The sequence below is a fragment of the Malaya genurostris genome, chromosome 2, assembly GCF_030247185.1.
Source record: "Malaya genurostris strain Urasoe2022 chromosome 2, Malgen_1.1, whole genome shotgun sequence".
Classification (NCBI taxonomy): Eukaryota; Metazoa; Arthropoda; class Insecta; order Diptera; family Culicidae; genus Malaya; species Malaya genurostris.
The window spans coordinates 305,450,782-305,464,275 of record NC_080571.1 but is presented as its reverse complement, the minus strand read 5'-3'; the positions used below and the strand labels follow the sequence as shown (position 1 = coordinate 305,464,275).

The following is a 13,494-nucleotide window of genomic DNA, read 5'->3' as shown; positions in this document are numbered from 1 at the left end:
GATACATCGATGCACTGTTATGTTGTTTTCTGAAACTTCAGTAGTTTCATCAAACAAGCACTTTTCACGAAACTGTGTTGATTTCCCACTTAGCAACGAGGATTTGAGCAAACCTGATATAAAAACCAGGTTCGAAACCTTCTCGATTTTCTGTTCAACCACTTTGAAACTAGGTTCGAAACTAGTTTCAAACAAACGGTTTGGAAGCAGTTAGAGTGGAAACTGGATTAGGTTTGGCATCAAGCGAAAACAACATTAGTTTATCTTTAAAAAGTATGCAATTTTTTTTGGTTGTACGACAATCTCTCGAAAACCATTTCCCAGAAAAGAAAGCAACGAAGTATTTTCCCCAGAATGTACACACTTAATTTCGTTCGGTAATTCTTGCCTCTTTTGACGAGTTTTGAACAGCCGAACTACCGAATATTTCCATTCTACTGATATATCAGCACAAATGAACATTTGTTGACAGCAGTACCTCAAGGTACCGCAGTGATAAAACGTGAATGTTACCGATAAAATCACCTACCGAGATTTGAACAGCTGAGTTCGGTAATCCAATTTAAGTGTGATAGTCACGAAGGTATCAATTAGTAGAAAGACATACAACAGAATGTACCATTCCCCAGAATACCATCTCCCAGAAGAAGCAAATACCTAGAAACTGTTTCCCCATAATGGAAAATAATACAGAAACAACATACACACTTAATTTCGTTCGGTAATTCTTGCCTCTTTTGACGAGTTTCGAACAGCCGAACTACCGAATATTTCCATTCTACTGATATATCAGCACAAATGAACATTTATTGACAGCAGTACCTCAAGGTACCGCAGTGATAAAACGTGAATTTTACCGAAAAAATCACCTACCGAGATTTGAACAGCTGAGGTCGGTAATCCAATTTAAGTGTGTAGGAACAGATCTTTTACCATAAAAGCATCTACTAAAATCAGGCGCGTATACATGGGGGGAGAGATTAAACCACTCCTCTGAAACTTAAGAAATTATTAGGGGATACAGGGGTTAGACCGGACACGTTGTTAAACTGGACAGCACACACTTAAATTGGATTACCGACCTCAGCTGTTCAAATCTCGGTAGGTGATTTTTTCGGTAAAATTCACGTTTTATCACTGCGGTACCTTGAGGTACTGCTGTCAACAAATGTTCATTTGTGCTGATATATCAGTAGAATGGAAATATTCGGTAGTTCGGCTGTTCAAAACTCGTCAAAAGAGACAAGAATTACCGAACGAGATTAAGTGTGCATAAATATCGACGTGAACATTTCAAAAGGGCCTTAAAACAATTGACAGACTCCCTTTGTTTACTTTCTCTTTCGATTATATCTGCGTTATTACGCAATTGTTCGTTACATGTATGATACTATTACAAAGCTGGAGATATTTTCTTTCATTCTATATGCAAATTTGGTAAGTGAACGTGAAAATTTAGTTATTAACAGAAGAGAAAGTAAACAAAGAGAATCTCTCATTGGTTTATGTGCCCTTATGAAATGTTCACGTTGATATCTTATCAACCTGCTAATATTTCAATTCATAGATTGACTTTGTAAACGCGCTTGGAGATGACGCGGTAGAAATGATTTCGATAAAAACCCAGTTTTAATATATGTTTTTTTTTTTCAATTTCTAAAAAGTGTCCGATTTAGCACCGGTTTCCCCAATATTATGAAAACGAACCCCGAAATTTTCTTCTGGGTACGCGCCTGACTAGAATGAACCAGGCCAACGAAAATAATTTTCGCGAAAATTTCGTGAATACTCATTTACTGTAATTTCCAAGGCAACTATGCTTATTTCAAGCTTTGTTAGTCTGAAAAAGAGGGTTCTGAAAATAGCGAGTTTGATAAAAAAAATAATCAAATTATATAACGGGTATGAAATCATTCAGCTATATTTATTTAATTCAAACATAGCTTCTTTAAATTAGGTATTTGTTTCTGCATATAGTTTATAGTAGCAAGCTAACCTCGTTAATTCAATTTAGTGATAAAGGGTAGTAAATAGCTCACTACCATTTTACATAATTATTTTATTTAATGCTTACACAATATTCTGTTCGTCATAGATGATTCAGGTCGAGACGTTAAGTCCGAACGAGCGGCAGCGAGGTCGGACAGCAGGTCATTAAAAACGATGAGGCGTAGCCGCACTAGACCTTTCAAAATCGCAGTAAATTAGAACATATTCTATTAAGCAGCATGTTGATCTGTTACGCCAAACAACCATCATGCCAAACGATATTATACCAATAATACTTTTTTAGCGAGTAATGCCTTCGAGTGTATGGTTTTCTGGACTTTGGTACATTCTGGGATTTTTTTCTGGATTTTCTTACTTTCTAGAGTTTGTATTTCTGGAGATTAGTACTTTCTGGGCAATCAATTTCTGGGGAAAAAGCTTCGGTTTTTTATGTTCTGGAGAATTGTTTTCGGGGAAATGTTATAGAACCGTTACAACTTAGCAACAAAGAAAAATCTCATTTACAGTGAAGGGTTAGGGTTGGGAAAATCAAGATAAAAAAATCGTCGAATCGAGATCACTGCCGAATAAGATCGCTTGTGATCTTTCCTAATAAAGATCACTGCTGATCTGATCTGAATGTCTAACTAAGGATAACGCGTGTCAATGAGATTTCCAAAATCATGGAAAATTGTCAATGTTGTGTCTTAAACAAACTCCTTAAACACTCCTTATCATCAGACTTGGGATAAATACCGGTCTCGTTACGGCATAGTTTACGTAGTTTCAACATGTATTCTCGTTTGTTGCCCTCCGTGTTCGATTTTGCAACCGGTTATTCGATTCGTAATAAAATGAATACTAGATCAAGAGAAATAAATTATAGATGAAGGTTTCATTGAAATAATAATTTTGGATCGTTTTCATATTGATATTGTTAATTGGACACCATTCACTAAGCAATAGCAATACGTAATGCAAAACTAGTAAAAAACATCTTTCACATCACATAGTTATAAGAGCGACAAAAGATTTCATTTCACTTTCAGCTGGTTGATGCTAATGATGATGATCATGTACTATTTTGATAAAACGCTTTTTGACATGAATTTGATTTATGGAAGTAACAGGAACGAGAACGATTGTCTCCAGGAAGGAAACCTGTTATCCACGTGTTTTCGGCCTGTCGGAAGCGGCAAGCAAACCTGTAAAATCGAGTCGATTCAACCTGTAGAATCGAGTCGATTCAACGTAGATTCGTTCGATTCGCTCTTCGCCGTTTACCTTGGACCAATCCTCATCAACTACCGAGCTATGAAAGTCGCAGATTGCTAATCGGTCTAGACACACTGCAAGTAAGACGGGAGCTATCGCGTGCTTTAATGATAGCAGACGTTTTGAATAATAGAATCGACTGCTCGACTTTGCTCCGTGAAATCAACATCAATGTTCACCCTCGAGCTCTCCGCAATAACGCTTTTCTTCGACTTCCTTTACGCCGCACTAACTACGGGATAAACGGTGCGATTATCGGCTTACAACGGTCATTCAATCGAGTGTCATCTGAGTTCGACTTCAATCTTTCACGGCATAAAACAAGGACCAAATTCTTACATAGTATTAGAATTAATCATTAGGACCACATCGTGTCTGTTGATTTTACAATAAATAAATAAATAAATAAATAAATAAATAAATAAATAAATAAATAATCCTCCCGTTGGTCCGATCTACTCCCGCATGTCAAATAACCCTTATGCCAAATGACCATTTTGCCAAATGGTGTGTATGATCATTTGTATGTACGTTTCTAAATCTTTGTTCTATTAACACAACTAAAACGTTTGTATGTTCAATTTGATTTATTGTTGTTCGTGTTATTTATTCACAGATCGAATAAATTAAGCAGAAGCAAACAATTGCCAATTATGTATAACATAATCCATTACCATTGTGGTATGCTGGTAGATAAATTTTACAATTATTCAACATGATATGAATTCTCTACAATTATCTTAATATTTAACAATAATTGAGTTCAGTCCCATGAGTATTGTATATATAATGATAAATAAGAACGATCCACTTTCACATCAGCATTTTTGTAATCAATTGTTCCAACTGACCTATCCTAGCAAGGACTTGCTCATTCCAAACGCTTTTAATGCATTCATCAACAATAATTGGCATTTCTTGACGACCACTCTGCAGTTGTTCTTTGTATTTCTCACGTTTTGCCTCGTCATACAAAACCAACTTTCTAACCAATTTAACAGCTTGATTACTCCTAAAATTAGAGAGATATACAATTAGATACTTGTGATAACTGAGTGACGATCAGATGTTTTTGAGCTATTGCCGATTGTTAAACGAAACTCAAATACATATAGAAATTAATATAAAGATGATTATCACCTTTCAACAGAATCTCCACATAATTGCACAACATCATCCAATATTTTGTCCAGTCGTGTTTCGAGGTGCAATATTTCTTTACATTTGTTGAGTATTTCGTTACCATGAAAGTTTGTAGAAAGTCGTTCAAAAGCTTTGTTCATTAGATCTAGCCTTTGCATTTTGTTTTCCATTTGAACCAACGCCGGATTCAATTCCTGATGAATTTTAGTCGTGAAATGTTCAATCATGATCGTCTGGATGGCCGAACAATGTGTCATCTTTGTACTATTAGCCTGAGTTTCGGGTTGTTTAGCTGATTCAGCCTCTGCTCTTGTTTTAGTGACTTTCTCAGTATCAAAAGAAACACGTTTCTTTGAATTTTCTGGAGTCGTTTTCGAATAGAATTGGACTTCTTGTTCGATGTTATTATTCTCCTTCAAGATAGAATCATTATGATTAGGCACAACTTCTACTTCACTTAGATCTCCCATTGAAGGAGGATCGGTAAAATTGTTGCCAACTCTAATATCTTCACTAACAATAGAATCTGCTCTTTTCAGGTTTTGTGTGTTCTGACTGCTAACGATGAACTTATTCAGCAAATAGTTGTTATTTGCATATTTTAAATCATATTTGGCACCATCATTTAAATTTTCGAATACAGATGAGCTTGATCTAGGATTCACATTCGTTGAGTGTAAAATCGGCGTTTTGTTTTTATTCGAGCAATGAGCTTCAACTCTTGCCTCCGTTAACGTGAATGGTGATGTCTTTTCATTCTGTGCTTTCGAATGACATGGTAGACTCGTCAAATTGTCCATGGTGATGTTGGGTCGTATACTGTTTTCCGACTGAGATGAGGACCTTTTGCGTAATTGTGCTTGAACAGAATAGAAAATAAAATATTCATTAGCTACAAACAAATCTCACAAGCTGTTGTTACTTTTTAAAATTATATTCGTCTCTGTGAAAATATCTTCAATATTCAAGAATGTATTGGCCTGACTAATGAGTAGAGTACTGATGAAATTATCAATCATAATTTAACGCTAAAGAGATCGACAGATGAACGAATTTACTAATTCTCAATGCAATCCTTTTAGTATTGATATATAGCTGCTCAAGGACGACATTCTATGGTAGCCATTGCTTTCCCGGAAAATGTCGTACAAAAGAACGACCAGAAAACATGCCTAACATCATTTTTTACGTTTCGCTTTCAGCTCATCAGTGCGTCAGCAGTTTATGTTGAACTGCTAACGCCACCTAACGGTTCAACATAAACCGCTAAGCAGACGTAAAGTTAATGCTATTTACATATACACTTATCGAACCGAAGTGCTATGTCGTGCCGTAACGTACAAAATGAAAAGTTTAACTACTATCTGTTGACGGCCAGAACGTCGTCACTTAGTTTCGTTTCTTTCGGCACGTCAGTAAAGACATAGCACTTCGGTGCGATAAGTGTATATGTAAATAGCATTAACTTTACGTCTATTCAGCGGTTTATGTTGAACCGTTAGGTGGCGTTAGCAGTTCAACATAAACTGCTGACGCACTGATGAGCTGAAAGCGAAACGTGAAAAATGAAAATAGTTATGTGTACTTAGCACAAATCCGGTACCCACGTGGTACCAAACCCCTAAATAAATGCTTAACATGCTAATGCTGAACTTGCAAATTATAAATACCGAGCTGGATTCGTGCGGATTTTCGTAGCTTAAAAGCCTACAAAAAAGCAAAGTCCTGGCATTACTTTCCTTTTGTGGAATTTGGCCTTTCTGTTTCAACAGACTTCGCAGCCGATTCTTAGCATGGCTAGTACTATGATCCTATTGACACTAAGAATCCTTCCAGGGTCTCGAACATATGATAACTGAATTGTAATACCAGTGCCCTATGTATTGCACCGCCAACCCGGGAGCCTACAAGAGCCTTCAGTTTTGCAAGTGTCGATTGATTGTAGTGGTTACTGAGATTGAAATGAGCTTCATCAATTTGTCAGAAAAACTATATATTTCAATGAACAAATTCATTCATTGCAATATCATACTATGCCCCACGGATGTAATTTGCTGGTTCCGAAGATTGAAGATTTGGATTCGATTGGTAAGTAACAGGCGTTGTATGCAAACTGGAGCAATGGTATGATCCGAATATGTTCATTATTTATACAAAACTGAAAAAAAACATAATTTAAATACGCGTCGATAGCTTTCCATTTGCAGGGGATCGAAAGTCTTTCTGTAATGTTTGAATCCAATTGATGCAAACATTCCATTGAGGCGGAGCTGGTCGGTGATCTCGGGACATGATTTGTTCTGTATACGCAATGGGTCATCGGAATTCGATTGAGTTAACACCTCCCTGAGTCCAGGGCTGAAGTTATTGAACAAATACATGGAAACATATTTTTTCTGTAAACCGCAGCCAGACAGTGGGAGTTGGGATATGTTAAATAAACACGGTTAGGTCACATATAAGATTACATCTCTAGACTTTTTAAAATCGGATAAACCATCTCTGAGAACATTGAGCGTTAGAAAAACAACGTGTTTTGTCGGTTACGTCACTTATACCATTATATCTAGGGAACCAGAAATCAGAGATGGCATTTCACCAGAGAGATACACGCTAGAGTCCGATTTTTGCCACACCGAGGATGAAAAAAACGAAGCACCGCACAAAGCGGAAAGCGCACTTCTTCTCAGTGTCGAATAGACAGCATTTGAGTGTGTGCTTGTGGTTAAAGCAGCTGGCGCGAGTGAAACACATTCTCTTCGCATGAATCGCTCACACGCGCTCTCGTCTAAATACACCCAAGTGACCACTGGCGCGTGATGTTGAGCGAACACTTCTGTGAACTTCAATTAATAGAGAGTAGATCTGGCCTTGCTATGAAAAATTTGCAAGGAAAACCGAAAATTTTACGATAAATTGTTTTATTTTGCTGATTTTGCGTGTCCACGCTTCATCTACGCAAACCATACAGCAGAGTGCTCACCGGCGTGTACACCTCTGTGAAAGTATCTGCATCGACCTCAGAGAATTTATTAGCTAATGCTCTAGCACTTTGGTGCGATTCAGTGGAAGAGATAAAAGGAAATAAACAAACGCACTCATGATGCGTGTACACTTTACACAACAGTGGTGTATAAATGTGAAAGAGAAGAGCTCTCGTTGAAGTTGTCAGTGCGAGGGGAGAAATTTTGCTTGCTCTTCGTCACACAGAGGAGATAGACATCTCTGCCAGAAATCACAGCCATTTGATCTTCGAACTTCATCCACAACCCAATAGCAGCATTCAAACGAGCCTAGAATGATCGCGATGCGATGGAACAGTTGTACTGCGTAAATACTACACTCAAGGGCGCGAAAATTTGACATTTTTTTTAACTGTCAACAACATTTTTTGCGAGCAGAGCGCCCTCAGGCGAGTTCGCATCGAATCTCGTACACAGAAGTAGGGAAGAGAAATGTCAAATTCGTGCACGCCAAAATAGCAGCACTGCGCACCCATACAATTGACATGATATGTTGAATGTGACACCGTGCGATGGCGTTGCTGAACTGAAGATTGATTTCGCTCCAAGCTGACAGGGTCTGACGAAAATTAACTAGTAATAGTCTATGTTGCTATGCCATCAATCGGCGTCATCTCAAGTGAGGTCAACCAGAAGGACGAAAGAAAGAAGACGATAAATTGAGTGCGAACAGCAGTGTTTTCATTACCGGTTCAGTTTCAGTTTTGAGCAGGGTTAAGTAATTCTCATGCGTAAATATATTTTCATGATATTTATATTTGAGATAAAAATTGGCATGGTAAAAATTCAATCACAATATTGTTCATGCAGATAGATAGTTTTTACTTAAATTTCATAGACAAAGTAGCATGAGCGCAGCTTTTGCTTTTCTGGTATAACGCAAGGCAGGAAATCTCACTGCAGGAACAACAAATCTTGCGCTCCTGTTAATTCTACAATTCCAGTTCTTGCTAAACGGTGTTTGATCGAAAAAGTGCAGCTTTAAAAAAAAACATCACATGAACTGCTAAAACAAATCCACCATCTGCTTTTCTCACTGAAACGCTTTCTTCCAACGGAAGTGCAGAGAACCAAAACACGAAAAGGATACATAAAAAACACGTCTGCATGGGGGAGCAAGACTTCCAAGTGCCTGTCCCCTCATGAGAAAACGAATTTAAAAGTTGAGCCTTGTTGGCGACTGTCTCTCGGAAGTTCTTGAATTTGGAAGGAGCTACTGTTTATTGTAGCAAGCCATTCTCAGATTGTAGAAAATAGAACAGCTACTGATGAGAGCATACGGCAAAGTAAAGTCGGCGACTGCTGCCATTTGTGTGGTTTGACTATCTGCTGTTTCGTGTCATTCTCCAGTACCGTTCGCAACCCTCAATACACGGAAGTTCTATGAGAAAGTGAGCCGCTCACGAAGAGGCCACACATTACAGGCCAAAATGTGAAGAGATACCAGTGACAAACTTTTCAAGAACGAAAGTGAGATGATCGACAGGTAGAAGCAGTACTACTTTCAGCATCTTAATGGCGATACGCAAGATACAGATTATTTATATTTGGGAGGAGGAGATTCTACAGCAGGGATGGATAGAAGTAGTATGTCCCATCTATAAAAAGGGTGAATTGCCGAACTCTGCCTACAAAGTACTCTCCTAAATCTTTTTACGTCGCCTATCATCAATAGTTAAGGAATTCGTAGAGCCGTACCAAGCGGGATTTACTGGGACCCGTGCCACACTACGAATCACATATTTGCGATGACATGTGTCGTGAACAGGGCTAGGGAAATCAAGATAAAAAAAAATCGTAAAATCGAGATCATTGCCGAAGAAGATCACTTGTGATTTTTCCCAATAAAGATCAATGTTTATTTGGTCTTGATCAGAGATTTTTAAATCATTGATTTTGAACTAAAATGATTTGTGATTCATGTAAGATCAGTCTTGGATGATTACATCAGCTTTGAGCATTGTTGTATAAAATAATATATGAGCAAGACCAGACATGAGTGTCGATTGATTTATGTCTAAATTCGTCAGTAATTTGTGTCAATTTATATGCGTTAGGTAGCTCAAATTGGGGAACATGGTCAATTCTTAACTTTCGAGACTGCTTCTTCAACATTCCTTATCACCAGAGGTGGGGGAAAATATCGGTTTCGTTACTGCACGGTTTACGTAGTTTCAACACATGTTCTCGTTTGATGCACCCCATGTTCGATTTTGCAACCTGTTGTTTGATTCGCAATAAAATGAATACTAAATAAAGGGAAATGAATGCTAGATGAAGGTTTTATGAAAGTTATAAGTTCGGATCATAATCACATTGAAATTGTTATTTGACAGCTTTCACTACACAATAGCAATACGTAATGCAAAATTCGTAAAAACAACATACACACACTCTCTCTCTCTCTCTCTCTCACACACACACACACACACACACACACACACACACACACACACACACACACACACAAACACACACACACACACACACACACACACACACACACACACACACACACACACACACACACACACACACACACACACACACACACACACACACACACACACACACACACACACACACACACACACACACACACACACACACAAACACACACACCCACACACAAACACACACACCCACACACAAACACACACACCCACACACAAACACACACACCCACAAACACACACATTATTCGATCTCGTTGAACTGAGTCAAAAACGCATAATCAAACGCATAATATGAAAATGCATATCGTTAAAATATAGTTTACCTTTATCCTTTTCATGCTGTATCAATCTAGCAGCAGTCTCTCGCAAAATATTTGTTTTCTGAGATTTTTGATAATCTCGTCGCATTAGTATACTAGCATTTATTTCAGATGATTCACGATTTGCTTTACCAGGCAGTTGAGCATGTTTAGTATCTTTATATGTTTGCAGAGTCCTCCTGTCGTCAGTGTCATTGACAGCAGGCTTAGACTTGACAAGCGAACCTTTGGTAACGGGTTTCCTTTGCTGATGAGTTGTTGATGGTTCAATCGATGAAATGTTTAAATCTTCAAATGTATTCAATTTCATTGTGTCGAGAAATTTGTTTTTCACAGGCAGTATGTCTTGATTAGCTGACCATTTCTTATTCTCCGTATCGAGTATCATGTCAACTAGTATAGAGGGTTTTTTCGTGCGCGGAAGTGAAACACGAGATGGTTTCTTTTCTGTCTTTTGTTCCTCAATAATGTTAGAAGTATTTGGACCAGTTTCTACTGCCAGTTTCGCCCTTGATTTGTTCCTACGGATCAAGGCATTAGTGGTGTTTTTTGCAATTTTGTTAGGTAAATACTCTTCATCACTTTCCTCTGATTTACGTTTTGATCCTTTCGATTTTGACCTATTAATTTTACGCGTGCGTTTTTTATCACTTGGTTCGTTGAAATCATACGGATTTTCGAGATTTGCTTCACGTTTGAAAAATCGTTTTGCTGAACGATCTACCATTTGATTGATCTTGCGAATATTCTTTTCAAGTTTTTTGTTCAGAATTTTCTGTTGAGTGATCCCAAAAATCCCGTTGTTATTTATATAAGCTTTCATAGAATGTTCGAATTCTTCCGATGACATGAAATCCGTCGTGGATGATTCATTGATAACATCACGTTCTTTGGGACAATTTAAATTGTGTCTCTCAACATTCGTCCTTTTTTCTCGTGATTTCATAGGTTTGACAGTGTTTACTAATTTGCCTTCTACATACACTGCGCGTTGAATTTGGGAATCTTTACTTACATCCAAATCATTTTCTTCGACGCGCTCTTCAAATAGTTTGCGTCGCTTAGCTGACCGCTGAAGCGACAAATCATCGAGTTCCGGCTTTGTAATACTTTGCTCGGTTGATCTTTGTCTCGACTGTTGTTTTCGACAGCCTTCTCTCAAATTTTCGAAAACTCTCAAACGCTGAACATCCTGCACTGAAACCCGCAAATCTGATGTCACATTAGGTGCCTCATTTTCTTTATTGCTATCATCTTTGCTTGTATCATTCAACAATTCGCAACGAATGTTCTGATGCTGTTCAATAGCATCTCGATTATCTCGCAATCTTTGAGAATGATCTAGATTCTGAACAGTAATTGTTTCAGATGCAATTGACTCAAGTTTTGAAATATCAAATATAATATCTATATTAGTTGATACGGAATGTTGATCTTTCGGTACTGCTGTGTAATAATTCATTTGAACATGAGGTAAAATTTTTTCCAATAGACGAGTTCGATCGAATCCCGATGTAAGAGTGAATGACAAAGTTCCTTGTTCACTGATACTGATCACTCCAGGATCCAAACAAATGTTCTCGTATTTTATCATTAATAAAGCAGAGTTGTTCGGCCTATAAGGAAAAAATTATCTCAAGCAAAAAAAAACTTATGAACATGAAGATAATAACCCTTCAACCAGTTCTATTTGACTAACTTTGTCCTGCATCAACTCCAAATTAATGGCCATTTCAAGTTTTTTATTATTATTATAAATAATAGAAACCACTGCAGCAAAACTGATAGTAGCCGGTTCTGCGTTGAAATCAAGCCATAAAGTAGTCGTATTATTTGGCTTAACTAGTCGATAAGCATCAGTTTTGCAATCTTCTACCGAAAGAGAGAACATATCCGAATCTTGTCCTTGCGACTCCAAAAGCAACTGTCGACATTTCTGACAAGAAATAATGCAATTATATTAAAATTTAAATGTTATATTATTTACCTCAGTCACACGAGATGACTTCCAAGAGAGCAATTTATCCAAAAAATTCCCAAATAATTTGGCAAATTGCTTAATGTAGTTTTCTCGTTCAGAAGCTTCAACGATGGCCAGCGAACTCATGTGTATTAATTCAAGCAACTGCTGTTGAATTTTAAAATGTTTGAATTTTTGGAGATAGAACACCATCTTTTTACTGAAAGTAATTGATTTGGTGGTATTTCCACAAAATACTGTTTATCAAATCAAACTTACAAATGATTCTCACAATACCGTAGAACATTTAGCGTCTCCTTGCTAGAAATTCGCTCAAATATCTCGAGCAAACCCTGCAATGCTTTTATCACTATCTGATATGGAACATCAGTTATGTAACAAATTACGCACAACGTTTTCATGATCGTCCCGAGCACTTGCGCATCCACTGGTTGTCGACGACGATCATTGAGGTGGGTCTGGAAAATGTATTATGTAAGACTTCCAATGGTTGAATTTCTAATTGTTAGTTATGACCTATAATTTTAACATTTTGTGCCAAACAACAGAAATTCATAGCCTAATTACTTACAACTATCATTTGCAAATGATTGACGAAGGATTCTTCAAAGTGACGCCCATATTGAGTTAATTTGACAAAGTGAGACAAATATCTTTTAAGCAGTTTAAATTTCTGATCCGGATCATGACATTGATCCAGCTGAGACAATCGCTTCCGTAATTTAGTATTTAACAAATTGTACTTCATGGACATTTTGATTTTGTATTTCACAATATAATAAAACTAACTATATATTATTATTATGCTTAAGACTCCATTATTGTAACATTAAAACAAATTTAACACAAACTACATCGAAACGTGATTACTACTGCATGATTTTTAAAAATTATTTCAGATTGCTGAGACATATCCGGCAAAGTTTCTACTATATCGACAATTGACATTAAACTCAGCGTTGCCAGGTTGTCAGATTTATCTGTCAAATGCCAGATTTTTCCTATAGGACAGGACCAGACAACTGGCTTCTTTTTCCAGAAAAATATTTCTCATCTTATTCCGGTTGCTCCCTGCTGTAAATAATAAATGCCTCGCGATCACTGTTTCCAGTAGAGATAATGATTCATTCTAAAAACTTTCTCCCCTTATAACATGCAATTATTTATCATTTGAAAACACTTAGACAAATGTTATATCGGTCAAAAATATAGCTCTGGATTCATTTTGATCAGATGTTTGTTTTGAAGAAAACTTTCAGTTGAAACAGTTTAATAAAATTTTTCTAAAACACTCAATTTTAGGTAAT

The 13,494-nt window shown here is 37.2% G+C and overlaps 1 protein-coding gene across 1 annotated transcript; it reads right to left on the bottom strand.

Moving 5' to 3' along the window:
* Positions 1 to 3,916: 3,916 nt before the first annotated feature.
* Positions 3,917 to 13,085, bottom strand: LOC131430950 (uncharacterized). The gene is made up of 7 exons (XM_058596263.1): positions 12,759 to 13,085; positions 12,446 to 12,645; positions 12,194 to 12,386; positions 11,880 to 12,142; positions 10,210 to 11,822; positions 4,405 to 5,266; positions 3,917 to 4,276 (listed from the first exon to the last, which is right to left on the bottom strand). Exons 1-7 carry the CDS (start codon positions 12,939 to 12,941, stop codon positions 4,078 to 4,080), a joined length of 3,513 nt encoding a protein of 1,170 aa, XP_058452246.1. The 5' UTR covers positions 12,942 to 13,085; the 3' UTR covers positions 3,917 to 4,077.
* Positions 13,086 to 13,494: the final 409 nt, after the last annotated feature.